Below are 25462 nucleotides of genomic sequence, written 5' to 3'. Positions count from 1 at the left end.
TTTGATCCAGTGGAACCAGGATTTCTGTGTAGAACTTTAGATCTATTTCCGTTTGTGGAGCCGTTCAGCAGCTGGTTCCTTCTCTGCTCTCGATATAATGACCCATAGAACAACCCAGAGATTTAATACTGAACGTGGAATAACACCGAGTTCCACCTTCCTCGTCCTTTCACCTCTGCAAATCTTAGCAAATCCTACTCAGGATAGTCGACGTAGAGGAATCCCCATAGCAGAGAGAGAACTCCAGTATGTGGACGTCAGAGTACGGATGATCCTTCGCTTTTCTTAAAGAACCTCTCAGCTAGATTATGTAATTAAACTTTTAGATCCAGTTTCATCAGCTTGTGGTCTCAGAACCTGGCCAGATGTGAAGGACTCCCACTGGAACCTCGGAGTACCTCACGAATATCTGGAATCCCTGTGAAACAACAAGTTCAATACCCGGGCGGTACTATGAAGAAAGACAAAAGGAAAAGGTTCCTCGTCTCCTGGAAAGGAACCAGAAAAGGTTCCATGTGGACTGAAAGAGACGACGGGTCTCAGGTAGAATCCTACTTCCTGGAGCTGAAGGTCTTTCGCTCGACTCTACATGGTTCTAACAGAATAAATACACAAGTTGATAACGTTCTTTTGATTTTATCTGAAAGAAAAAAGTACATCTTATGAGAAGAAATGTAAAGATGAATAGATCAGGTTCTGGCGGGTCCAGGGTAAGAGATTTTCATACTTTACACTCTTCTTCTAAAATCAAATGGATCAAACGATGAAGCCGATTCACTCTGGAATTCCATCTCTTTATTTGAAGCATCAGGAGGAATAAACTTTGTTCTGATGTAAATATAGAAACTCAATCTGCACAAACAGCTAAAGTCCTGTTGGTCTTCAGTTCCCAGACTCGATCTCTCACCTCACCAGTACCATCCAGGGAAGAAGAAGGATGTTTGTTTCAAACACCAAAATATTTCCTTTAAAAAATAAAAGGGTTGACTTTGGTGTTTTTCACCAACATCAACTTTTTAACCAAAAAGGCATCAACTTATTTTATAATGAATTTATTAATCTAGACAACTTTCCAGTTTTGACCACAGAATTTGCTGTTGTAATGGACGCTGTCCCCTCCAGTGTGGACATGTGGACGTCCTCCTATGTGCACACGAGGAATGATGAGCTGCCGCTGGAGTTGTTTAGTAGAAACTCTGAGCAGTAAAACCACTAATACCTGTATGATAGAGCGTCTCCTGAGGGGGTCCATCACTAGAGCAGCTCCTGGTTCTGGGTGGATCAGTGCTTTCATGGGCACACACTGGAACTGTGGTGGTTCTCCTGCCCAGGAAATACTTTGGAACCAATAAGGTTCCAGAGGGATGGCTGAAGGTTTCACATCCATGTTACCCTGTAAACTGTGTTTTTTCAAAGTATCGCTCCTCTGTGCTCGTACTGCTATAACACTGAAGAATCAATCAGCCAGGAGTTTTGCTCTTACACTGAAATATTCTGGAACAACATGTTTGTTTGTGACTGGAAAGCTCAGTATGGACGTACAATTTCAAACAAAAGATGTTATTTTTGGTATTTATGGAAAAAACTTTCCTCCAAGATGAACCTGATCTTATTATTAGCAGAATATCATATATCATATACACTGCTCTAAATGTTTCAACCAGAAACCTAAATTCATAGTATTCAAATCACTGCTGTCCTCATACATAATCACTTTAAAGCTCCAACTCTAAAGCTGTGAAGACCAAAGAACTCTGTATTGAATTTGATCTGTAAATAGTATGATAGAATTACTTTCTCTCTCTTTCTGTATTTCGTTTCTTTATTTGTTTACTTGAAATGACTGTCGTGAATCGACCTTTGTAGGCATAAATAACTTGAGCCTCTTGCGATGTTAATCTCACCTTTTGAACATTGTATTAAAAAAATAATTATAAAAAAAAGAAAGCAAAGTGCTGCAGTTCCCGTCGGACCCATTAGGACGCGATACTGAGCTGCGACACATGAGACACCACAGAAGAAGAGGCGGTCGCCTGGAGAGATTTTCTTCTTCTACGCTTCTCAGTAACAACACTGTTAGCACCGTTAGCATCGGTTTTTAGAGCTTTTCTCTTTTATTCTTTCCTCCCCTCGCGGATTTTCTCCCCCTAACCTGAAGATGGTGGGTGAAGATGTGGATTTAACGCGTGTTTCTACTGTGGGGCGACTGTTAAAGTCACTTTAAAGAGCCGTTTGTCATGCTAACTGGTTAGCTTGTTGATGCTAGCTGGGCGTTGTCAGATCTTACAAAAACCTTAAATTTTGTTTGATTTATTGAAACTAAAACTTAAAATCTGCTGCTGTTTGACGCGGAAAACGAAGATAACCCAGAGCAGAGTTTTTAAATGAGCTTGAAGCTTCACTTGTTTTGTGAATCTGAACCTTTTGAAAGCTAATAGAAACAACTTGTCAACATTCTTTTAAAAACGAACATTAACTCTCATTTTAACATATTTATGATTAAATTAACAATAATACTTTTCTAGCTGCACAGGGCAGCCATCTACACTCACTCTTTATACTTAAGATCTTTTATTCATTGTTTTATTATGTTTTTATTCATTGTAATCTAAACTACTTTTATATTTATTATTAGATATAATCTACTATTTAAGTAATTTTGTAATCGTTTTTATGATATAATTTTACAGAGTAGTTATTTACTTTTCTCTGAATGAAGCGGATGACTCTTCTTTCAGTCAGTGCAGTAGAAGTGGACCCGTCCCAGTGTGGACCCGTCCTGTGACGCAGGTCGGTCTGAGGAGCCCTGCGGCGGTTCCGGTGGCTGAAATGTGCTTTTTGTTCAGGCTGAAGTGGAAGAAACTCTAAAGAGGATCCAGACTCAGAAAGGAGTTCAGGGCATCATCATCGTCAATTCAGAAGGTAAAAGCAGAAAAACGGATCTGGTGTCTTCGGTCAGAACCATCAACTCACGTGAGCAGGAAAGAACCGGCGTTACCAAAGTCATCAGTGGAGTAGTTCCTGCTGGATTCACTGAGGTTGCAGGATCTATTTAATACTTTTAAATCCTGAACAAAAAACATCTTAAGGTTTTACTGAAAGTATTCGGTTCCTATTTGAGGATTCTTCTAATTGTGATGAACCCTCTTTAGCGGTCTGGATCAATCTCAGAACTTTTTACCTTCGCCATCGAAAGTTGGGTCGAAGGTTCTAATTTTGCCCGAATCGATTTAGTTCTTGGTTTGTATCTCTGTATTTTACAAACTTTTCACTAAAACTTTTAACCCTGAATTGCATCAGCGGTCCAGGGATGACGAAGGTACGCACTGTACCCAGTGCCTGTTGTAGTTTTCTCTGAGCTTCCCGGGTTTCCTATCAGGGCCCACGTGGGGGGAACCACTTCAGGTGAAAACGATCAACTTCTGTCGCCTTTTGGTCGTGTGTGTGTGTGTGTGTGTGTGTGTGTGTGTGTTCTCTCTTTAGGAATCCCCATTAAATCCACCATGGACAACTCCAGCACGCTGCAGTACGCCGGCCTGATCCACCAGCTGGTGATGACGGCCCGCAGCACGGTGCGGGACATGGACCCACAGAACGACCTGACCTTCCTGCGAGTGCGCTCCAAGAAGAACGAGATCATGATCGCTCCAGGTACTGTGTGTGTGTGTGTGTGTGTGTGTGTGTGTGTGTGTGTGTGTGTGTGTGTGTGTGTGTGTGTGTGTGTGTGTGTGTGTGTGTGTGTGTGTGTGTGTGTGTGTGTGTGTGTGTGTGTGTGTGTGTGTGTGTGTGTGTGTGTGTGTGTGTGTGTGTGGTTCACGTCTGTTGTTTCTCTCCACAGAGAAGGATTACTTCCTCATCGTTATCCAGAACCCGTCAGACTGAGAGGAATCCGACTCGTTTTGCTTCTCGTGTTTAAACTTTTCCAGTCTGACTCATTCCAGACGTTCGTCCTGAACGTGAAGACGTGACGCCGCAGCCGGGGGAGGAAACCAACATGTTTATTTATTGTGATGAAGTGCAGCGTCTCACGTCTGTTTGTGACAAAACCACCGAATAAAAACATCAAAAACGTTTTTCTTTCTTGTGTTTCTACGTTCAGACGGAAACTACATCAAAGTATTTTCACTAACATTGAAATTAACATATATTTCTATCACAAGGTTAAAACAGACAAACAACAAATATTCAATTATTCCTCAAACTAACAAGTTTGTGATAAATATCTTAAGAGAAAGTAAATACTCAGTAATGTAACTAGGTAGTAAATTACATCATAACGTAACAGTGAAATGACAGTAAAGTAATTTATATACTGTCATGAAAGTAATGAGAAAATATGTGTAAGTTGAGTATATGACTAAGTACGTTGAGTAGTCTAAATAATATACTCAGTAAGTTAAGCAGGTGGTATTGTGTAATTACAGAATAAAGCTATAGAAATACTCTGATGTATAAATGTGTTTTGTTAGTAGGTAATAAAGTAATGTCAATATGTCAGTCGTATGAAAAAGTAAAGTAATATAGGTACGTAGTAACATCCTGTTACAGAGTAATGTAATGCAGTTTAATGTATGTAATTACATATTAATGAATTTATATGAGTAATATACATCCTCAGTAATGTTTGAATGAAGTAACATATCCTGTTGTTACATAGTGTAATGCAATTTAAGTATGTAATTACATAGTAATGAAAATAAGTTATATGAATACTCTGTAATATTGGTATGTAGTAAAGTATCCTGTTGTTACAGAGTAATGCAAGTATAGAAGTACTATGAATATTCCAAAAAAATGTCTGGATTTTTCTAGAAAAGTATGTACTTACAACGGTAATGTAAGTATATACATAATGAGTACTTAGTAAGTATGTGGTGGAGTACTGTCATTACATAGTAACGTAACGTTACAAATTTGAGTATTTCCCCTTTAAATACCACGGTGACGTCACGGGCTGGGTTTATTGTCTTTGTTTGTCCGGCGCTGCTCGAGCTTCACAACCCGCGGAGGAACCGACACACACCGACACACACATCGACCTCCTCCGCCTCCAGAGCCGCTTCCAGAGCCGGGCTGACACCGAGCCGCCGCCCGCAGACATGCCGTCCGACAGACCCTTCAAACAGCGGAGGACGTTCGGTGAGAAAGCTCCGGAGCCCCGCTGGAGGCCGCCGGTGTTTCAGATTAAGAAGCGTCCCTGTTGACTGGTGACCGACTTCCTGTAGCGTCGGTCGCTTTAACAAAATGTTAAAAACCCGACAGAAATCCGGAGCTGCAGATGAGCTGCGTTTACAATAAAAATATTGCCCGTCCTCTGACTCTTGTTTCAACATGTTGCCACGGGGCCGCTAAAGCCGGTCGGTCACCAGTTAACAGGGAAACCACTTAATCCGAAACACCGGGCCGTGAGCCGGCCTGTTAGCCACATAGCTCCGCCTGTGTGTGTGTGTGTGTGTGTGTGTGTGTGTGTGTGTGTGTGTGTGTGTGTGTGTGTGTGTGTGTGTGTGTGTGTGTGTGTGTGTGTGTGTGTGTGTGTGTGTGTGTGCCCGGTCCCTGTTCCGTTCGGACCTCCAGCAGGAGGTAAACAACATGTCCTGCGCGTGTCAGTGAGTTCTGGAGTAACTTGACTCTGAGCCGAGGCGTTGTGTAATCAGGCCATACTGAGAGGAGAGGGGCAAACACTGCATCTGCCCCGAACTCACCCCAGGATTAGCCCTCTGTGTGTGTGTGTGTGTGTGTGTGTGTGTGTGTGTGTGTGTGTGTGTGTGTGTGTGTGTGTGTGTGTGTGTGTGTGTGTGTGTGTGTGTGTGTGTGTGTGTGTGTAACTGACCAGCACTGTCACTTGTCAACAGTCATCAAAGAGTAATTACATGTTATAAAGTAAAACAGCTCTGTAATCTGACTTCTTCCTCCTGCAGACTGATGTAATGTTAGGTAACATCAGATTACAGAGCATGTTCCTCCTCTAACATCCGGATTATAGAGCATCTTCCTTCTCTAACATCCGGATTATAGGGCATCTTCCTCTGACATCCAGATTATAGAGCGTCTTCCTCTGACATCCAGATTATAGAGCGTCTTCCTCTAACATCCAGATTATAGAGCATCTTCATCTAATATCCAGATTATAGAGCATCTTCCCCCTCTGACATCCAGATTATAGAGCACCTTCCCCTCTAACATCCAGATTATAGAGCATCTTCCTCTGACATCCAGATTATAGAGCATCTTCCTCCTCTAACATCCAGATTATAGAGCACCCTCCTCTAACATTAGATTATAGAGCAGCTTCCTCCTCTTATTGATGTAACTTCAGATTAAAAACACATTGTGGTGTAGAAAATGGAAGCAGCATCAACTATAAATGAGTAAAGTAAAAGTAAGAGATGTAATGGAGTAAATGTTCAAACGCTGCTCGTGACTAATCTGCTCCCAATCGGAACAAAAAAGCCTTTTACACCGTTTCCCCTGAACTTTGACCCCAGCTGGTAAATAAACAGCTCAATAACACACACACACACACACACACACACACACACACACACACACACACACACACACACACACACACACACACACACACACACACACACACACACACACACACACACACACACACACACACACACACACACACAGTAATGATCCGTTTCTCTTCCTGCTGTTTTAAAAGTGGTGTTCCAGTAAAAGGTGTTTCTAAGTGAATTAAAGGACGAAGTCATTTTAACGATAGAAACTTTTTTATTTCTTGTTTGACTTCGTGTCTTTTGTCCTCAGCTGATCGCTGCAAAGAGGTCCAACAGATCAGAGAGCAACACCCCAACAAGATCCCCGTGAGACACACACACACACACACACACACACACACACACACACACACACACACACACACACACACACACACACACGTATTAACACTGTATGTGTGTGTGTGTGTGTGCAGGTGATCATTGAGCGGTATAAGGGGGAGAAGCAGCTGCCGGTTTTGGATAAAACGAAGTTTCTGGTTCCGGATCACGTCAACATGAGCGAGCTCGTCAAAATCATCCGGTGAGTTGAGACACACACACACACACACACACACACACACACACACACACACACACACACACACACACACACACACACACACACACACATGCTAACTACAGCGTTTTCAGTGTTTCTGCCGTTTCCGTGGAAACTTAAGTTGTCAGAGCGTTGCCGTGGAAACGCAAAACTTTTCTGAAACGCAGAAACGATGCGTGTGTTATTAAATAATAAAAACTAATTGATTCAGTAATAAATGGTTATAAATACACTCCAGAAACACACTTTAACATGAACTTCAGAATAAAATAAAACTCTAAGGATTTAGAATTAGGACAGGAATAATGACCTCAATAAAAATGTAGTGATGATTTGATTCGTTTCCCTCCTCTGGTTGTGTTCAGACTGAAAATATAATCATTTCATGTTTTAATCTGATAAATATTTACATGAAGAATTAAATTGTAAATCTCAATAAAATCATTAGAAAGTAAAACTACAAAAGCAAAATAATTCCTTCTTAAATCATCGACAGAACTACGAACAAATGATATGAAATGTTGTGGTGAGCTGTTGATGAAGGAGTCCTCCTCTGTGCCCCGCCCCCTCTCTCCCTGCCCCGCCCCCTCTCTCTCTGCCCCCGCCCCCCCCAGGCGCCGCCTCCAGCTGAACCCCACCCAGGCCTTCTTCCTGCTGGTCAACCAGCACAGCATGGTGTCCGTCTCCACCGCCATCTCTGAGATCTACGAGCAGGAGCGCGACGAGGACGGCTTCCTCTACATGGTCTACGCCTCGCAGGAGACCTTTGGCTGCTAGGAGGGGGGTAGGGGGGGGTAGCATCGTCTCCGGTTACCATGGAAACCAGAGGACGCCTCTCCTCTTTGGTCCGGCGTCTCGTTTGAAAGGCTGGAGGAGTTTGATCACACTACAGAAGAAGACGTCGGTTCAGGAGGAAGAGGAGAGACGTTCGTCCTCCGCTCAGGAAGTTGAGGACGTCCATCTCTCCGTCCTCCAACCCCCCCCCCCCCCCCCCCCCCCCCCGACATGAGGCGTTAGTTTAGTGTCATCTTTATTTTGATCAGACGTGAAGCTCCGCCCAGTCGCTGACAATCAGGCTCAAATTCACTGAGTTTTAGTCTGCAGTCATTTGAAATGTGCAATATGCCCCTCCCCCCGGCACCCCCCCCCCCCCCCCCCCCCCCCCGGCACCCCCCGTAATAAACCCCGCCCCCATGCTAACGTCACCGGAGCTTCACGAGCCTCGTCATGCACAGCGTGTAAGAAAAAGAGTGAAACATTTAGACTAAATCTATTTAACGTAGTCGATGAACGAGCTTCTTTTGCACATGAATTAATTCGTATATAAAGTTTTTTTTAGGACGGACTGTATCCGAATAACACTTTTCTTTTTGTACGAGCGGCTCGGCAGCGACCGTCTGCCTCCTGACCAGACGGTGGCGCTGCAACACAAACTGCATGTTCTCACTTGTTTTTATATTACTGTACCTTGATTTGATGCTCTGAGTGTACCTGTACTGTTTGAGTTGAGGGACTATAAGGTCTTGTTTGCTAGATGTTTCCCAAAACAAAACAAAAACCTGAAAGTGTTTGAAACAAGAAAAAGATCCACTTCAGTGTAGAATCCAGATGTTTCTTCAGGATGTTGGGAGAATGTACATAGACACATCGCTGCAACCTAATTTCAAGCATTTGCCAATAAATACATTTAAAAAGTTGCCTTTAAGACGCTCTCCTGACTTTGTTTTTCCTAGTTTTTATTTATTCTCACATTCACAGCGATATGTGAAGCTGAACTTCCTGTCAGATGAAAACAATCCAAGCTGGAGGATCTTCCACTAAAGCAGCTGCTCTGATCGTGTGGCGAAGCAGTGAAGTGACTCTGGATAAACCTGGACACACCAAACATCAGGATAGCGCCACCTAGTCAACAACTCGCCGTGTTTCCACCAGCAGCGCTCCTTCCCCTTCATTCACACAAATGAAAGAGACTGAGCGCCACCTTGTGGCCTGGCATGTCATCGACATCATTTAAAGTGTTTCTGCCGTTTCCATGGAAACGGATTTCATTTCACAACTTTCCCACGTAAACGTGAAACTTCTGGAACGAAAACTGAGACGTTGTCGTTTAAATGAGTAAATCAGAAGTCGCCATCATTCCATTAATCCAACATCCAGTACTCACCAAGTATTTCTCCATTTTAGTTCCAATAAACAAGTTTTCACACTATGTATCCGACTAAACATGTAGAGTAGATAGTCCGTATTCTCCTGGGACTTTTATTTTGACAGTCATCGTAATAACAATCCAATTTGATAATTTTTTTTTAAAAATCATAACAATCCAATTTGGTACTTTTATTTTGACAGTCACGCACTGTAAGAAAAATCCAACTTGGTAGTTTTATTTTGAAAATCGTAACAACAATCCAACTTGGCAGTCTGTCCACTACAACGTCCATGTTCTCCCAGTGTTGATGTTTAGAGCTTGTTGTTCTCTGCTGTGTGTGTGTGTGTGTGTGTGTGACTTCAGTACTAAACAACAGCACCCACTAGTGGCCCTTCATGTTATGTAAAAGCTGAACTGTCCTGTCATCTCCACAGTGACGCAGCTTCTTCGTTCTGATTCAATTTGTTTCAACTCTTGTTCTCTTTTAATTCTTTTTCTATTTCTACTGTCTGATTGTACTGTGAAGCCCTTTGATCAGCTTGATTGTTGTAAAGAATGTATAAATACATGTTGATTGATTGATGAGTGTTTAGTTCAACCATGTTGAAAACCTACTGTCGGTTCTGAAACGTGTGACGGTGAAAATGTTCTGACCCTCGATGTAGAAACGACCCGGTCAGATAAACTCTGGGTCACCAGACACTTCAGAGGTTTGAAGCTCCAGAACAAAGAGAAACATCAAAGCAGTAAGAAGGTGATTCCTTTATTTTACACTAGACGATCAGCTGGACTCCACACACACACACACACACACACACACACACACACACACACACACACACACACACACACACACACACACACACACACACACACACACACACACACACACACACACACACACACACACACACACACACACACACACACACACACACACACACACACACACACACGTTGACTGGGTGCAGATCAACTCCTCGGCGAGGAAAGAGAGGAGGAGTTTTTACGCCATGCTGCCAAAAAACAGAAGAGAGATGTCAAGCTTTAATGTGTCGCACGCACGGAAATGCAAATGACAGATAGATATAAAAAAACTAGAGCTACGCCCGGTAGAGCGCAGAGCTTCACCAATATGTACATCACTAGTATGATAGCCGTTAGCTCAATTAAAAAAAAAACAAACAACTAGTTAGGATGGCCATGAAGACCAGGACCAGGATCCGGACCAGGATTCTTTCCGTCCACACGCAGACAGCTGTTTCCACAAAGTCTAATTTTTCACCTGTTTACACGACGATTGGGTCTTTTCAAGAAGTTCCAGCTTGGGAGCCATTTTCAGTGGCTGTGAGCTGTGTGTGTGTGTGTGTGTGTGTGTGTGTGTGTGTGTGTGTGTGTGTGTGTGTGTGTACCTGTCGATCAGCGAGTCCCTCATGGTGGTGGCGATGGCGGCGGGCTGCGCCGTGTCGCTCAGTCTGAACACGCTCTCGATGACGGACAGCTCAGTGCTGGTCGTGTCCAGGCCGCAGAACGCACACCAGTCGTTCACCACCATCCCCGCGGCGATGACCTCACTGCCCCGGTTCACCGTGCCGGCCTGTGGGGGGATGAGAGTGAGCGAGTGAGAGATTATTCAACGGCTCGGTTAAATAATAATGTTTTATTCAAGCACGATCCCGTCACTCACCACCAGGGGGACCTGCAGCAGCGACGAGAGCTCGTCCTGGTCCTCGATGGAGGTCTTGGGGTGAACCAGGCCGCCCTGGTTGCTGAAGGCGCAGTACGAACCCACCAGCACCTGCTCTGCTACCGTCTGACGGAACACCTCCACCTTCAGCGTGTCGGCCAGGATCTCCTCCGTCTCCTGGGACGACGACACACATTCACACGCACGCTAATGTTAACCAACCGGCTAATGCTAACCAGCCTGCTAATGCTAACCAGCCCGCTAGGAGTGGCGTACTTTTGGTGGCGTTCTTCCATCTTCATCAGAAACGACCTATTCATTTTATTCTTTTGTTTTTCTACTTTTCTATTATTTATCTATTTATATAACTATTAGGATCATTAGTTTTTATTGTATTATATTTAAATGATTGTTTTTTAAGATTATTATTTTTTGCCTTAAGTTTTTTTTGTGTGGACGGTCACTTGTTCCCTTCAGGTGTAAGAGGAATGTGGGGATGGAGGTGGTAGTTTCTAAACTTCCTGCAATAATGTGCTTTATTTCCTAATGACCTCTGGATGTAGACGACTAAATTATATATAAGATTAAATCTGTTACCTTGCATTTGCTATTATGAAAAAAATAAAATAAAATAGTGGCACAACTCTTTGGTTTCTTCCAAAATAAAAAAATATATAATAATAAATAAAATAGAAAAATATAACAATACAATAAAGTATGCTCATGACAAATAAAGATAAAAGTATAAAATTAAAATAGAAAGAAATAGACTGAGGAGTCGTCTCAGATGATGTTTCTGATGAAGACGGAGGAACGCTGTGGAACACCACTGAAACATCAAGAAAACTACAGAGTACTGCAGTTCTCTCCAGCATCTTCCTCCTCCTCCTCCTCCTCACCCGGTCGAGGTCAGGATGAACCAGCGCCACGTAGTCGTTGCAGGCGACGACGTTTCCCAGCGCAGACAGTCTCTCCTCCACCCTCTGGATCCTCACGCTGTCGGGGAGACTGTTCCGGATGTTCTGCAGCTCCTGGTCTGTGGTGTTGTTGGGAACCAGCAGGCCGTGGCGGTTTCCTGGAGGGCGGGGCAGAGGGGGCGGGGTTAACCGGGGTGCCGCCATCGAGGAGAAACGGGGTCGAGGTAGAAGGTCAGGTTTACTCACCAACACACATCCTGCCAATGATCCGACAGCCGGCGATGGAGGCGTGCACCACGGGGACGGTTTCTGACAGCTCGCCTTCAAACACACTGCACACACGCACACACACACACACACACACACACACACACACACACACACACACACACACACACACACACACACACACACACACACACACACACACACACACACACACACACACACACACACACACACACACACACACACACACACACACACACACACACAGTAACTACACACTCATTATGGGTGAACTGAGTTCATGTTCTCCTGTTAAGAGACGTCAGACTTTCTCCTGTGAGTTTTCCCAAACTTCCCACTTCCAAAGTGGGAAGTTCCCAGTTTGCCTGCACTCACGTTCCTCACAAATTCCCAGTTCCACACGGTAGTTTCATCTTGAAGTGTGTTTAGTTACACAGGAAGAAGTTAAACAGTAATTCACTCATTCAGAAGCTCAGAGATTAAATCGTTTATTTGAAATCTTCTGTTAGTGACGAGGTGTGTGCCTCAGGTACACCATTGCCAAAAGTATTCGCTCGCCTGCCTTCACACACACATGAACTTGAGTGAGCTGTGATCCAGACACCAGAGTAACTCATCTGATGTCGGTCCGGCCTATGAAACAAAAACAGCTTCTACTCTTGGAGGAAGTTTTTCCATAAGCTTGAGGAGTGTTTGTAGGAACTTCTGACCATTAGTGAGGTCAGACACTGATGTGGGACGAGGCCTGGCTCCTCGTATCCGCCACCACCCAAACTCTTTTCACATTTTCATTTTCTGAAGCTTTCAGTTCTTTCAGGCCGAGTCAAACTGAGCAAAAACAAGCCCACACCATAACCACCCCCCCCAGTCGGTCATCAGACTGCCAGGAGTGTGCTTCTTCCCTCCAGTGTCGGTGAGCTTTACGCCACCGCATCTGATGCTTTGCATTGCCCTTAGTGATGTGAGGCCGGGGCGCAGGAAACCCTCCATGAAGCTCCACATACTGTTCAGGATCTAATTCTAATGTGACACATCGAGTTGGAGGATCTTTAGCTACCGACTGCAGAACGTTGACCTCTGACCTCCATGAGCCTCAGCATCACTTGGTTATACCCGCCTGTGGCCACGGCAGTGACTGGAACGCCTGAATTCAATGACTTGGAGAGCTAAATACTTATGGCAATGTAGTGTGTGTGTGTGTGTGTGTGTGTGTGTGTGTGTGTGTGTGTGTGTGTGTGTGTGTGTGTGTGTGTGTGTGACCTGTAGAAGTTCTCGGAGCCTCCGATGGCCACCAGGCAGTAGGTGTTGGTGAGTTTAGCGAAGCAGCCAATCTCGTTGTTCTTCTCGAAGGAGGTTCTCACAGCCATGGTGACGAAGAGGGAGAGGAGGAAGGCTGACTTCTGAAGATACAGATGTTTTGAAACCACGGAACTCAAATTATTATCAATATAATGATATCATCACTGAGCTAACAGGCTAACCGGCTAACAGAAGTTCCCCCGAAGTCTCAGATTAACGACCAATAAACGAACCGACGGTCCGGATTAAATCTGCTCTGATTTAGGTTCGTAACTAAAACATTTGTTGAGTAAAAAGTAGAAAACTGACCTGAATAAAACCCTGCGTAACACGAGAGAGGGAGAACCGTCCAACCCACGTGCTCACTTCCGCTTCAGGGGGTCACGCAGTGACGTGACGTAGTTACGTCACACAAATCGCAGATCAACACGCCTAAACAAATAAACAAAAATTAAAAACTATTTCAAGAAAATATACTTTGAGGCTTTGAATACTTTCATTAGCGCAATATTCATAATCTATATTTCAGTAGAACTATAGAGATATATCAGTAGAACGGGATGCTGTCGGGTTGTTTTACTGATAAATGACTGTTTATACTGCAGTATATCTTCAAATCCACATGGATAGTTTTAGAGATAGTACTTCTATTGATATGCATCTATATTTTACTCATACGTGCATCTTTTTTGTGAACAATTTTATAAACAACAATATTGATTCTTAATACATCTATATTTCTACAGGTGTGTCTATAGTTTTATTGACCTACATGAAAACAAACTCTATTTTGGTTACTATTTCAACTGTAGGAAAGTGTGTTTGTGTGTGTGTGTGAGTGTGTGTATGTGTGTGTGTGTGTGTGTGTGTGTGTGTGTGTGTGTGTGGGTGTATGTGTGTTTTTAGTGTAATCATTATTTCATATTATTATTCATATACCGCTGACATGTTCAATAATATTCAATATTGGTGTTTATAAATGTGTCAATAAAAAAGGGACGGTTTAATTGACGTATTATTGTAGTTCCTATGCTATAGTTCTAGCTCTAGTAATATATGTCTATGGCTGTCTTCCTGCGGGTCGGTGCGCGTGTGGATGACGTCATTTCGGAAGCGACGCAGCGGTGACGGCTCCGCGTGCTCCTCCGTGTCTCTGATCTTTATTTTGATGTGAGTTTTGCTCTTTTTGTCGCCCGCCATGGAGAAGAAAGACTCCGCGAGGAAACCAAAACCCGCCCGGATGAAGGCCGGAACCGATCCTGTCAAAAACTTCGAGAAGTGGAAGAAGAAGTACAACCGGACCAAAGCCCGGGTGAACCGGGACCGGGGCCGGGGCCGGAACCGGGACCGGGCGAAGCGGCCTCAGTGGCAGGTGGAGCGGGAGGACATCCAGCGGCTAGTCTCCAAGTACGGAGACATCAACACCCGGGACGTGGTAAAGTTCTCCGACTTCCCCATCTCCAAGAAGACTCTGCTGGGTCTGCAGGACGTCCGGTACCGGCAGCCCACCGAGATCCAGAAGCAGACCATCGGTCCGGCCCTGCAGGGGCGCGACGTGCTGGGTGCCGCCAAGACCGGCTCAGGGAAGACGCTGGCCTTCCTCATCCCGGTGCTGGAGTGTCTGTACCGGGAGCAGTGGAGCTCCATGGACGGGCTGGGGGCTCTCATCATCTCGCCCACCAGGGAGCTGGCCTACCAGACCTACGAGGTCCTACGCAAGGTGGGCCGGAACCACGAGTTCTCCGCGGGCCTGGTGATCGGGGGCAAGGAGCTGGAGGCGGAGACGGAGCAGATTCACCGCACCAACATCATCATCTGCACCCCGGGCCGCCTGCTGCAGCACATGGACCAGACCGCCGCCTTCAGCGCCTCGAGCCTCCGGGTCCTGGTCCTGGACGAGGCCGACCGCATCCTGGACATGGGCTTTGCCGAGACCCTCAACGCCATCGTGGAGAACCTCCCCGCCACCCGGCAGACGCTCCTGTTCTCCGCCACGCAGACCAAGTCCGTGAAGGACCTGGCCCGGCTCAGCCTGCGTGACCCGGAGTACGTGTGGGTCCACGAGAAGGCCCGGTTCAGCACGCCGGCCTCGCTGGACCAGAACTACCTGGTGTGTGAGCTGCACCACAAGGTGGACCTGCTCTACTCTTTCGTCCGCAGCCACCTGAGGAAGAAAGTCATGGTCTTCTTCGCCTGCTGCAAGGAGGTCCAGTACCTGTTCCGGGTGTTCTGCCGCCTGCGGCCCGGCACGCCGGTCCTGGCGCTGCACGGCAAGCAGAACCAGATGAAGAGGGTGGAGGTCTACCAAGACTTCCTGCGCAAGCAGAGCGCCGTGCTGTTCGCCACCGACATCGCGGCGCGGGGGCTGGACTTCCCGTCCGTCCACTGGGTGCTGCAGTTCGACTGCCCCGAGGACGCAGACACCTACATCCACCGGGTGGGCCGTACCGCCCGCTACCAGCAGGGCGGCGAGGCGCTGCTGCTGCTGCTGCCCTCCGAGGAGGGCGCCATGGTGCGGCAGCTGCAGGAGAAGAAGGTCCCCATCAGCAGGATCCAGGTCCGTCACACATCCAGGAAGTCGTAGCTTCACAGCAGGTTCCCATGTATTTCAAAATAAAGCTGAAGATAATGTGAAAGACAGTAAGATTCTAATAACTAGAGCTACACTCGGTAGAGTGCAGACTTTCACCAACGCCACACTTGTCACCATGGAAACCAGTAGATTACAACGTTATTTGATCCTCCACACCTTCAATCATCTGTCCTGGTCGTTTGAATTCATATTGTCACTGTTTCACACCGATGTACACATATTTTACCATTGCTGTGTAACCCCCCCCCCCCCCGCCCCCGACCTTTGACCCCCAACCACTAACCAGGGTCATGACATCACTGCATCTTGTGACATATCAGAAGACAGGGAATCAAAAACTGACCATGTCGGTGTTGGTTTGACATCAATGGGATTAAAACTGGCTGCGTTATGACGGCAATATGTTTATGACCTTTCTGTGACCTTGACCTTTGACCCAATCACTCAATATGTAACGGAACCATCCTTGGATGAAAACAAATCCTCCCTGAAAATTTCATGCAGTTCGGGTGAATAGTTTTTGCGAAACGTTGTTAAAATACATACGTCCATACTAACAAACCAATAAATCCATAAATCACTACACGCAGACGAAAACATAACTTTGTTTGGCGACGGTAATTAATGTCTGTAAATCTGCTGCGCTGGATTAAAACTCACCGAGAAGCTTCTGGAATCGTTGGTCATGGTCGAGAGAAAACGTTTCTCTTTCCACGACAGTGGAGGTCGAGTCACTGAAAACAACTTTTTAAAAGACGACGTCTCCATGGAAGAAACGTTAGTAGTAGCTATACTTCTGCACATGCTCAGTAGAGACAATCAGAACAAAGTTTCCTCTCTGGTGTCATGACTCCCAGTCCTTATTCTCCTGGACGTGGTACTTTTATTTTGACAGTCACTGCAATAACAATCCAACTTGGTACTTTTATTTTGACAGTCACCGCAATAACAATCCAACTTGGTACTTTTATTTTGACAGTCACCATAATAACTCCAACTTGGAAATGTTGCTTCCATGGAAACACAAAAACAAGGCGTTTCTACTTGAAGCGTTGTCGTGGAAACGGATTAATTAAGGAAACATGAATTGTTCCTCCAGATGAAAGTGAAAGAACAAACTGACCAGATTGGTGAGAACCTCCCGGTTCCTCTTTCAGAGGCGTTGAAGGAACCGCTGCTCTGTGAAGAGATGGAGACGTGTTTCTGTTGGGACGTGTTGACGTGACGCTCTGGTTTGTCCCCTCAGGTGAATCCAGAGAAGCTGCAGAGCGTCCAGCAGAAGCTGCAGGCCTTCCTGGCGCAGGAGGCGGAGCAAAAGGCGCGAGCGCAGCGCTGCTTCGTGTCCTACCTGCGCTCCGTCCACCTCATGAAGAACAAGGACGTGTTTGACGTCTCTCAGCTCCGCCTCCAGGAGTACGCCCACTCCCTGGGCCTGGCCGTCGCCCCCAGGGTCCGCTTCCTGCAGAGGGGCGGGGCCGGCGGGCGGGGCGACGGGGACGAAGGGCGGGCTGACGAAGACGAAGGGCGGGGCGACAGAGATAAGGGGCGGGGCGACGAAGATGCGTCTGAAGACGAGGTGGAGCTGAGGAGGTTCAAGGCTCAGCTGGAGGGACGGCTTCCTCAAAGCTCCTCCTCTGAAGACGAGGAGGAGGATGAGGACGAAGATGAGGACGACCTGCGAGACCTGGACCTTCTGACTGTGAAGAGGAAGGACGTGTTCAACCTGGCGGACGAGCAGCCGGGCGGCGAGGAGCCGGACGACGCCTGCAGGAAGAAAACGGAGCGCGAGACAAAGTACAGCGAAGCCAAGAAGGTGATCAAGAGACGCTTCCAGGTCAACACCAAGGTGACCTTCAGCCAGGAGGGCGGGGCCGTGCAGCTGTGGCCCCCGGTGCAGCGGAGCGCCGCCCCCCGGGAGGAAGAGGAGGAGGAGGAGGAGGAGGAGGAGGCGTCGGGGATCAACGTGGAGAAGGCCCGCCAGAGGCTGCAGCGGGAGGACCAGGAGTTCGACAAGCAGGAGTACAGGAACAAGGTGAAGGCCAAGCACCGGGAGAGGAGGCTGAAGGACAAGGCCACCAGGAGGCGCAAGAGGGAGGAAGAGGACGAGGACGAGGACGAGGTGGTGGCCTACCTGGCCAACTACAGCGACGACGAGTTTGATCCCAGCGCGCTGCCTGACCCGGACAAACACCAGGAGGAGGAGGAGGAAGATGATGAGAGGAGGTCAGGGAAACGGCAGCACAGCAGTGAGGAAGAGGAGGAAGAAGAGGTGACCACAGGAAAGAGGAAGAAGCGCCTCGGCGACGAGCCGGCGACTCTGGATACTGGACTGTCTCTGGCTGAGGATGAAGAGCTCGTCTTACAGCTGCTGTCTGGAGGCAGGTAGACCGTCATCATCATCATCATCATCATCAGCCTGATGAAGACCTGGAGGAGGCTTGGACTCCACCAGTTTGAGCCACTTCACATGTGTGTCCAGCAGGTGGTGCCAGTGAGCAGGACTTTAAAGTTAATGTGGGTGAATTAATGTCAACATGCAAACAGACTGTGAACGTGTCAACATTAACATCATGTCAATTTAAATAAACATTCAATGAGCCTCTGGTTTTCTTTTCCTGGTTTAGAACCGGTTCCGTGGATCCTGACACTTGGTTCTCATGAGGAACCAGAGCAGAACTAAAAGCAGCTGCAGCCCTGAAATAAGAATATGTTTTGAGTCAAACGGTAATCTTCCTCCGTGTTAATGAGAAAAGTACAAACTACTAAAGTAGGAACCTGAACAAGGAGTCAGGTTGTTTACACCGTCCAGATGAGATTCAGTTCATCCAGATGTGGAGGATAGATTGTTTATTACAGTTCATCCAGATGTGGAGGATGGATTGTTTATTTACAGATTTTCCAGATGTTAATGGGTGGTATCTACCCCCCCCCCCCCCCCCCCCCCCCCCCCCCCAGTAGACGCGCGCCCTCCTCTCCCTCCCTGGCAACCTGCATAGCAACCAGCTGTCCTCCTCCTTTGTCCTCGTGGCGCCAGGCTGCAGCGCTCTCAGCCAATCACGTCTCGCTCTCCCTGTGACGTCTGGTTTGTTGACACTTGCCATTAGCTGGGCACCCGCGTGACGTCACTGCCCCGGGTGGGAGGGGGAGGAGCCAAAGAGCAGCAGAGAGAAGCAGGAGGTATCACTCCTCACTGAATCTTTTCCCCTGCAGTACGTTGTACTCTGATTACTTACAGTACTTAAATTCCTCCTGTATGGAGTAGTATAGTACAAGAACAGAGTTTTCTATTCAAAAACAAGTCATACTCATCATACTGAATATACAACATACTGAATCCGAGTAAGTACTTGAGTACCTTTTGAAGTTAGTACAGCTTTATATTTGTGGCCAAATACAAGTGACATTCTCTCTACTTCAAATACAAGGGTGTAAGTAATGAATGACAAATACTAACGTGGTAATCAAGCACTACTTTGATACTTCTAACTTTGAGTTCGGGTTGTTGGGTATACTGGTACTGTATTGGTATCGCGGTACTGACGCCTTTAAAACGATACTGTGCTGGTACCGGCTGGTACCGGCTGGTACCGGCACAGTATCGTGGCCGCGGAGCGTCACTCTTGTAATTTGCACCGAGGAGAGTCGTCCGTCTCTCTGAGGAGAGGCGTCGGCCGGCTGCTCTTCTTTCTGACTTCTTTTGGACAATCGAAAGTGTGGAAAGCAGCGCTCCGCTTTCTTTTATTTTTTAATTATCTTTTGCGCTCCGCTTTCTTTTATTTTTAAATTATTTTTTGCACTCCGCTTTCTTTTATTTTTAAATTATTTTTTGGACTCCGCTTTCTTTTATTTTTTAATTATCTTTTGCACTCCGCTTTCTGCACTTTTTACATTTTTTTTGCACTCCGGTTTCTCAGAGACGGGGTGCGAGCGCTCCCGCGCTTCGACCCGAGATCCACAACTGAATAAGTGCTTCATACTCGACCTACACAACTTCAAAATAAAAGTCAAAACAACGTATTTTCAAAACAAACTTCTCCCAACCGAGCTTGTACTTTGAAAAGAATACCGGATGCGAATGCGTAAATGACATTGCGTTTGTGTCCATGTGAGAGTGAGCATTGTTAACTGACTCAGAGAGAGAGAGAGAGAGAGAGAGAGAGAGAGAGAGAGAGAGAGAGAGAGAGAGAGAGAGAGAGTAATACTGATACAGCCACAAGGCCGTAACTTGTAGAAACAACAGGTACTAGAAGTACTATATAAAGAACTTCGGCTTCAAAACAAAAGCGCACGGTGTCTCCATCAACACTGAAGCTCCACTGTGTAAACAGTGTTAGAGAACACGTCTGGTCCAGAGTGGAAACACTACTAACCTGCTACACTACTAACCTGCTAACCTGGTTAAACTCCTGAAGGACAAACACCCAGACCTGCAGAAGGAGTTCAAAGATCCACAGCTTATATACCCATGAAAATATAGCTCTGGAAAAAAATGTAAGCTATTAATTAGTATTATAAATATAATATAATAAATGATATAAAAGAATATAATATGAAAATATTTTATTTTAGCCATTTGATGTTATAAACATTACTGCATAGTAACAAACCATTTAAAGACACTGGTCTTACTTAGGACAGGCTGATCTAATGACATTTTTAGTGTTCTCTGTTTATTTGGAAAAGTATCGAACTACATGGTGGTATCGGTATCGATACCAAAATGTTGGTATCGTGACAACACTACTTTGAGTATTATTTTTGAGGGGATAACTTTACTCACAGGATGTAATCTACTCTGTTTGAAAGGATTTTTAATAAAATTTAAAAAAAGCAGTTGTGTATTTAGAGCTACTGGGGCTGCCGTAGTGGAGACAGACACAAGGCATTGTGGGTAATGTAGTTGCTGTTCGAAGTCCTACTTCAGCGGACCGCAGCTCCTCCGTGTATGTCCGGTGTACGAATCAGTATAAAGGTTTAACGGCTCCGTGAAGCAGTGTCCTTGTCACGTTCCGGGAGAAGCAGTGATGACGTTTCATCTGCGTGGGTTGTTTTTCACCACAGTCCCGTGACGTCAGAGTGTCTCTGTTTCAGCAGGCGGAGTGAGACGTCCTGTCCGCGGGGACTCTGCCTGGAAACTCTGCCTGGAAACACCCGGAACCAGAACTAGTACCAGCAGACAGGTGTGTGTGTGTGTGTGTGTGTGTGTGTGTGTGTGTGTGTGTGTGTGTGTGTGTGTGTGTGTGTGTGTGTGTGTGTGTGTGTGTGTGTGTGTTTTGAACTGAGTGTGTTTGCAGGACTGAGGATGGGAGGGCAGCAGAGCGGGGAGAGTCCGGAGCCACAGGAGTCGGAACACAAAGAGACGCAGAGGAATCAAACCTCTGGAGGTAAAAGCTGTGAACACATGAGGGAACCATCATCCATTCATCCAGCAGGAAGTCCCTTCATTTCATTATTACACAATAAAGTCACAGCGTTTCTCCTGACAACACCACGTGATGGAGTCAGTGGAGAAGTTGGACCATCATTTAACATGAATTCTATTATTGACCAAATATTTAAGGAGAGAAGAGAAGCTCACGGGAAGAACGTGACACTTTCTCTAAAGTTCGTCCAGTCTGAAGCTGATCGACACGAGTACAAAGATCGTTACCATAATTAAAACTACAGAGATTAAAGTCTGGATTATCATCTCACGTTCAGGTTACAACGTTTACACCACAATGTTTAAAAAACTAAACTGCTCCTGTAGCGGCTCCTCTTCAGTTTTGGGGCTTTAAATCTCCGTCTAGATGGCAGGAGGAGGAACTCTCTGGCCAGGGGTGGAGTCATCTCCAGAGATGGAGGTGGAACTCTCTGGCCAGGGGTGGAGTCATCTCCAGAGATGGAGCTGGAACTCTCTGGTCAGGTGATGGAGTAATCTCCAGAGATGGAGCTAGCTGGAACTCTCTGGTCAGGTGATGGAGTCATCTCCAGAGATGGAGCTGGAACTCTCTGGTCAGGTGATGGAGTCATCTCCAGAGATGGAGCTGGAACTCTCTGGTCAGGTGATGGAGTCATCTCCAGAGATAGAGCTGGAACTCTCTGGTCAGGTGATGGAGTCATCTCCAGAGATGGAGCTGGAACTCTCTGGTCAGGTGATGGAGTCATCTCCAGAGATGGAGCTTACAGCCGCTGTAGCTGCATGTTGTACAGCGACTGTGAGCTCGGCTGTGACGGTCCAATCAGCCGACTGGACCGTTTTATTAACTGACTGACGGAGTTCCTCTGTTACAGGAACGTTTCCAAACCACCAGTGAGAAAGATCAAAGGGGTTTGATAACAAAGTGTCATCAAGGTTTGTCCACTTTGAAATGGGACAACTTTCTCAGACAGAAGAGACGCTGGTGTCCCTTCTTGTTCACTGCCTCAGTTTTCTTTAAAGTTTAACTTTGAGTCAACGAGAGTCCTCAGATATTTATATGATTGTACTTGTTCAGTGGTTTGTCCCTGGATGATGGTGAGCTCAGGTGTATTTGTGTTTCTCCTGAAGTCAGTGTCCATGTCCTTGGTCTCAGATATATTGAGCTGTAAGTGTGCGTCTTCGCACCACCTGACAAAGTTGTCAATGACAGGGACATGACTGTTTTCATTTGCATGTAGTAGGCTCACAATTACCAGTCATCAGCATATTTAAAAATAAATCGGTCTTTAAACTACAACATTTGCACTACCAAGTTTACATTACATCTACACTGCAACGTTTACACAACTACGTTTACACTACTACATTTACACAACTACATTTACACTACAACGTTAACACTACAATGTTTCCATTACAACGTTTACACTTCAACATTTACACTACAACATTTACACAACTATGTTCACACAACAACGTTTACACAAAGTCTACACTACCAGCTTTACACTACAATGTTCACACAACGTTTACATTACAAAGTTTATACTACAATATTTACACTACAAAGTTTACACTACAACCTTTACACAACTACGTTTACACAACTACGTTTACACTACATTTACACTACAAAGTTGACACCACTATGCTTACAATACATGTACACTACACCGATTACACTACAGCATTTACATTACAATGTTTACACTACAAAATGTACACTACAACTCTTACACAACATTTGTACTACAGCGTTTACATTACAACATTTACACAATGTTTACACTACTACGTTTACACTACAACGTTTAAGCAACTTTGTTAACACAACTACGTTAACACTACAAAGTTTACAAACAATGTTTACACTATGTTTACACTACATTTACACCACAACGTTTGCACAGCTACATTTACACCACAACATTTACACTACAAAGTTTACACTACTACGTTTACACTCCAACATTTATATTACTACGTTTACACTACGTTTACACTACTACGTTTACACTACGTTTACACAACTACATCTACACTACAATGTTTACACAACAACGTTTGCACTACAACGTATACACTACTACATCTACACTACAACGTTTGCACAACAAAGTTTACACTACTATGTTTACACTCCAACATTTATATTACTTCGTTTACACTACTACGTTTACACTACGTTTACACTACGTTGACACAACAACCTTTACACGACAATGTTTACACAATGACAGGCACTAAACGTTTTGCGTTTTTCCTGAAATGTTTGTCGTGTACACAGAGCCTGAGCGTTTCAGTTTAGTTGTTTCACTTTTGTTGGATTCTTTAAACGCTGCGGTTGAAACATGATATCTGGACGTTGTTAGAGCAGAAATAAGAAATATTATAATGCATCAGAATTCGGCCACAAGGGAATCCGCACGCCAAGAAGAGGCTCCGCCCTCCGTTCACCGCAGAGGCTCCGTGCTCCTTCCCTCTCCTCCAGCCCAGATTACAGGCTCCGCCTGATAATCCAGACTAGCAAACCGTCAGAGTCCGTCCAGCTTGTAACATCTGCTGTTGTTTGACAGAGACGCCGGGAGAGCTGCCCCAGTGCATGATGGGAGACAAGAAGGTGGATGACATGTGCTTCATGATCTCGTGCACCAACTGGTACTGACATGGTCTCGAGACAGGAAGTGACATGTGAAGAAGCGGCGGCGCGGCGCCGAACTCGGCCGGCTGTGACGTCCCGTCTGGTCACCTGAACGATTCAGTTCCTCAAACAATAACAACGTCGTGCTGGCCACAACAACGTCTGTTTTCATTACAACTATTTAGAGGCTCTGAGCGTCGTCGCCATGGAAACGGTAAAAAAATGTTTTCTCTTGAAAGCGTTTCCATGTCAACGGGCTCTGAAAGGCTGCGTGACCTCGGTTACATGTGATCGAGTTCCGTGGTGAAAATGTTCCCGTCGTCTTCAAACACTAATATTTCTGAGTGATTGTGAAGATTTAAATGTCTGTAATGTTCATGCCAATAAAAAGTGAGTGAACCGTTTGTCTTCATGTGTTGGAGGATTCAATCCCTCCTCAGATCCTCTGCACACTCTTAGGATGGATTATTACAACTTGTCAATGAAAGTTGGCCAAGAAGTTTGTGTTTGTGTCTGTGAGCAGTTATTGGTTTGAATGTATGTATCTTACCAAGTTTTCACAGAAAACTACTCACTTGAACTAAAGTAAAGCCTCTTGGTAGTTTCTGGGTGGACAGTGACGTGGGACAGGTGTTTTATAAAGGGTTGCCAGGTTTCATTAAAGACAGAATTGGAGTTAGTGAGTGAGAATGGAATCTTTTCCAGTTTAATATTGATTAGGAGCTCCTTTAGCCCGTTTCTGTGTGTCGGAGGGAGAGCATGTTCCCAGTAAGGTTCTCAGGTAGATCAGTTGTTGTCAAAGTCAAATTTAATATCAATACTGCAATATGTAGAGGACATACAGAGTTTTGAAATGCCGTTCCTCTCTGGCCCGTGGTGTAAACATAAAATGATTATAAATAAATAAAAACAGGAATCAGACATAAAAACAGGTCCCTGACTTAATTTCCTATCGAAAAGAAGGTGATAGGGTGGAGAACGGTGGATGGTGTGTGTGTGTGTGTGTGTGTGTGTGTGTGTGTGTGTGTGTGTGTGTGTGTGTGTGTGTGTGTGTGTGTGTGTGTGTGTGTGTGTGTGTGTGTGTGTGTGTGTGTGTGTGTCAGGATCCAACTTTATTGTGTGAGAGAGGCAGTGGGGGCAGAGCAGGGAGGGAGTTGAGTGTCCTGACAGCCTGGAGGTTGTAGTTGCAGTAGGAGGAGATCCGAACAGCGCAGTGCAGGGTGCAGGGTGCAGGGTGCAGGGGTCAGGGTTCAGGGTTCAGGGTGCAGGGTTCAGGGTGCAGGGTTCAGGGGTCAGGGGTCAGGGTGCAGGGTGCAGGGTTCAGGGTGCAGGGTGCAGGGTGCAGGGTTCAGGGTGCAGGGTTCAGGGTGCAGGGTGCAGGGTGCAGGGTTCAGGGTCCAGGGTGCAGGGTTCAGGGTGCAGGGTTCAGGGGTCAGGGGTCAGGGTGCAGGGTTCAGG

The 25462-nt window shown here is 45.8% G+C and overlaps 4 protein-coding genes and 1 long non-coding RNA gene across 5 annotated transcripts; 4 read left to right on the top strand and 1 right to left on the bottom strand.

Moving 5' to 3' along the window:
* Nucleotides 1-2013: 2013 nt before the first annotated feature.
* On the top strand, nucleotides 2014-4073 carry dynlrb1 (dynein, light chain, roadblock-type 1). The gene is made up of 4 exons (XM_080462648.1): nucleotides 2014-2161; nucleotides 2847-2922; nucleotides 3484-3651; nucleotides 3839-4073. The coding sequence occupies exons 1-4, from the start codon at nucleotides 2159-2161 to the stop codon at nucleotides 3880-3882; spliced, it is 291 nt and encodes a 96-aa protein (XP_080318774.1). The 5' UTR covers nucleotides 2014-2158; the 3' UTR covers nucleotides 3883-4073.
* Nucleotides 4074-4962: 889 nt separating this feature from the next.
* On the top strand, nucleotides 4963-8773 carry map1lc3a (microtubule-associated protein 1 light chain 3 alpha). The gene is made up of 4 exons (XM_080462647.1): nucleotides 4963-5139; nucleotides 6778-6833; nucleotides 6944-7050; nucleotides 7683-8773. Exons 1-4 carry the CDS (start codon nucleotides 5100-5102, stop codon nucleotides 7843-7845), a joined length of 366 nt encoding a protein of 121 aa, XP_080318773.1. The 5' UTR covers nucleotides 4963-5099; the 3' UTR covers nucleotides 7846-8773.
* Nucleotides 8774-9958: 1185 nt separating this feature from the next.
* eif6 (eukaryotic translation initiation factor 6) lies at nucleotides 9959-13759 on the bottom strand. The gene is made up of 7 exons (XM_080462154.1): nucleotides 13679-13759; nucleotides 13331-13470; nucleotides 12068-12153; nucleotides 11804-11979; nucleotides 10905-11081; nucleotides 10630-10814; nucleotides 9959-10233 (listed from the first exon to the last, which is right to left on the bottom strand). The coding sequence occupies exons 2-7, from the start codon at nucleotides 13435-13437 to the stop codon at nucleotides 10224-10226; spliced, it is 741 nt and encodes a 246-aa protein (XP_080318280.1). The 5' UTR covers nucleotides 13438-13470; nucleotides 13679-13759; the 3' UTR covers nucleotides 9959-10223.
* A 708-nt stretch (nucleotides 13760-14467) lies between these two features.
* ddx10 (DEAD (Asp-Glu-Ala-Asp) box polypeptide 10) lies at nucleotides 14468-18561 on the top strand. The gene is made up of 2 exons (XM_080461277.1): nucleotides 14468-15926; nucleotides 17209-18561. The coding sequence occupies exons 1-2, from the start codon at nucleotides 14568-14570 to the stop codon at nucleotides 18346-18348; spliced, it is 2499 nt and encodes an 832-aa protein (XP_080317403.1). The 5' UTR covers nucleotides 14468-14567; the 3' UTR covers nucleotides 18349-18561.
* Nucleotides 18562-20864: 2303 nt separating this feature from the next.
* On the top strand, nucleotides 20865-24928 carry LOC308108802. The gene is made up of 3 exons (XR_013935301.1): nucleotides 20865-21142; nucleotides 21257-21346; nucleotides 23940-24928. It is a non-coding gene; the product is annotated as an uncharacterized lncRNA (long non-coding RNA).
* Nucleotides 24929-25462: the final 534 nt, after the last annotated feature.

The sequence above is a fragment of the Lipophrys pholis genome, assembly GCF_963383615.2.
Source record: "Lipophrys pholis genome assembly, chromosome: 4".
Taxonomy (NCBI): domain Eukaryota; kingdom Metazoa; phylum Chordata; class Actinopteri; order Blenniiformes; family Blenniidae; genus Lipophrys; species Lipophrys pholis.
This window is presented reverse-complemented; position numbering and strand designations above follow the sequence as displayed.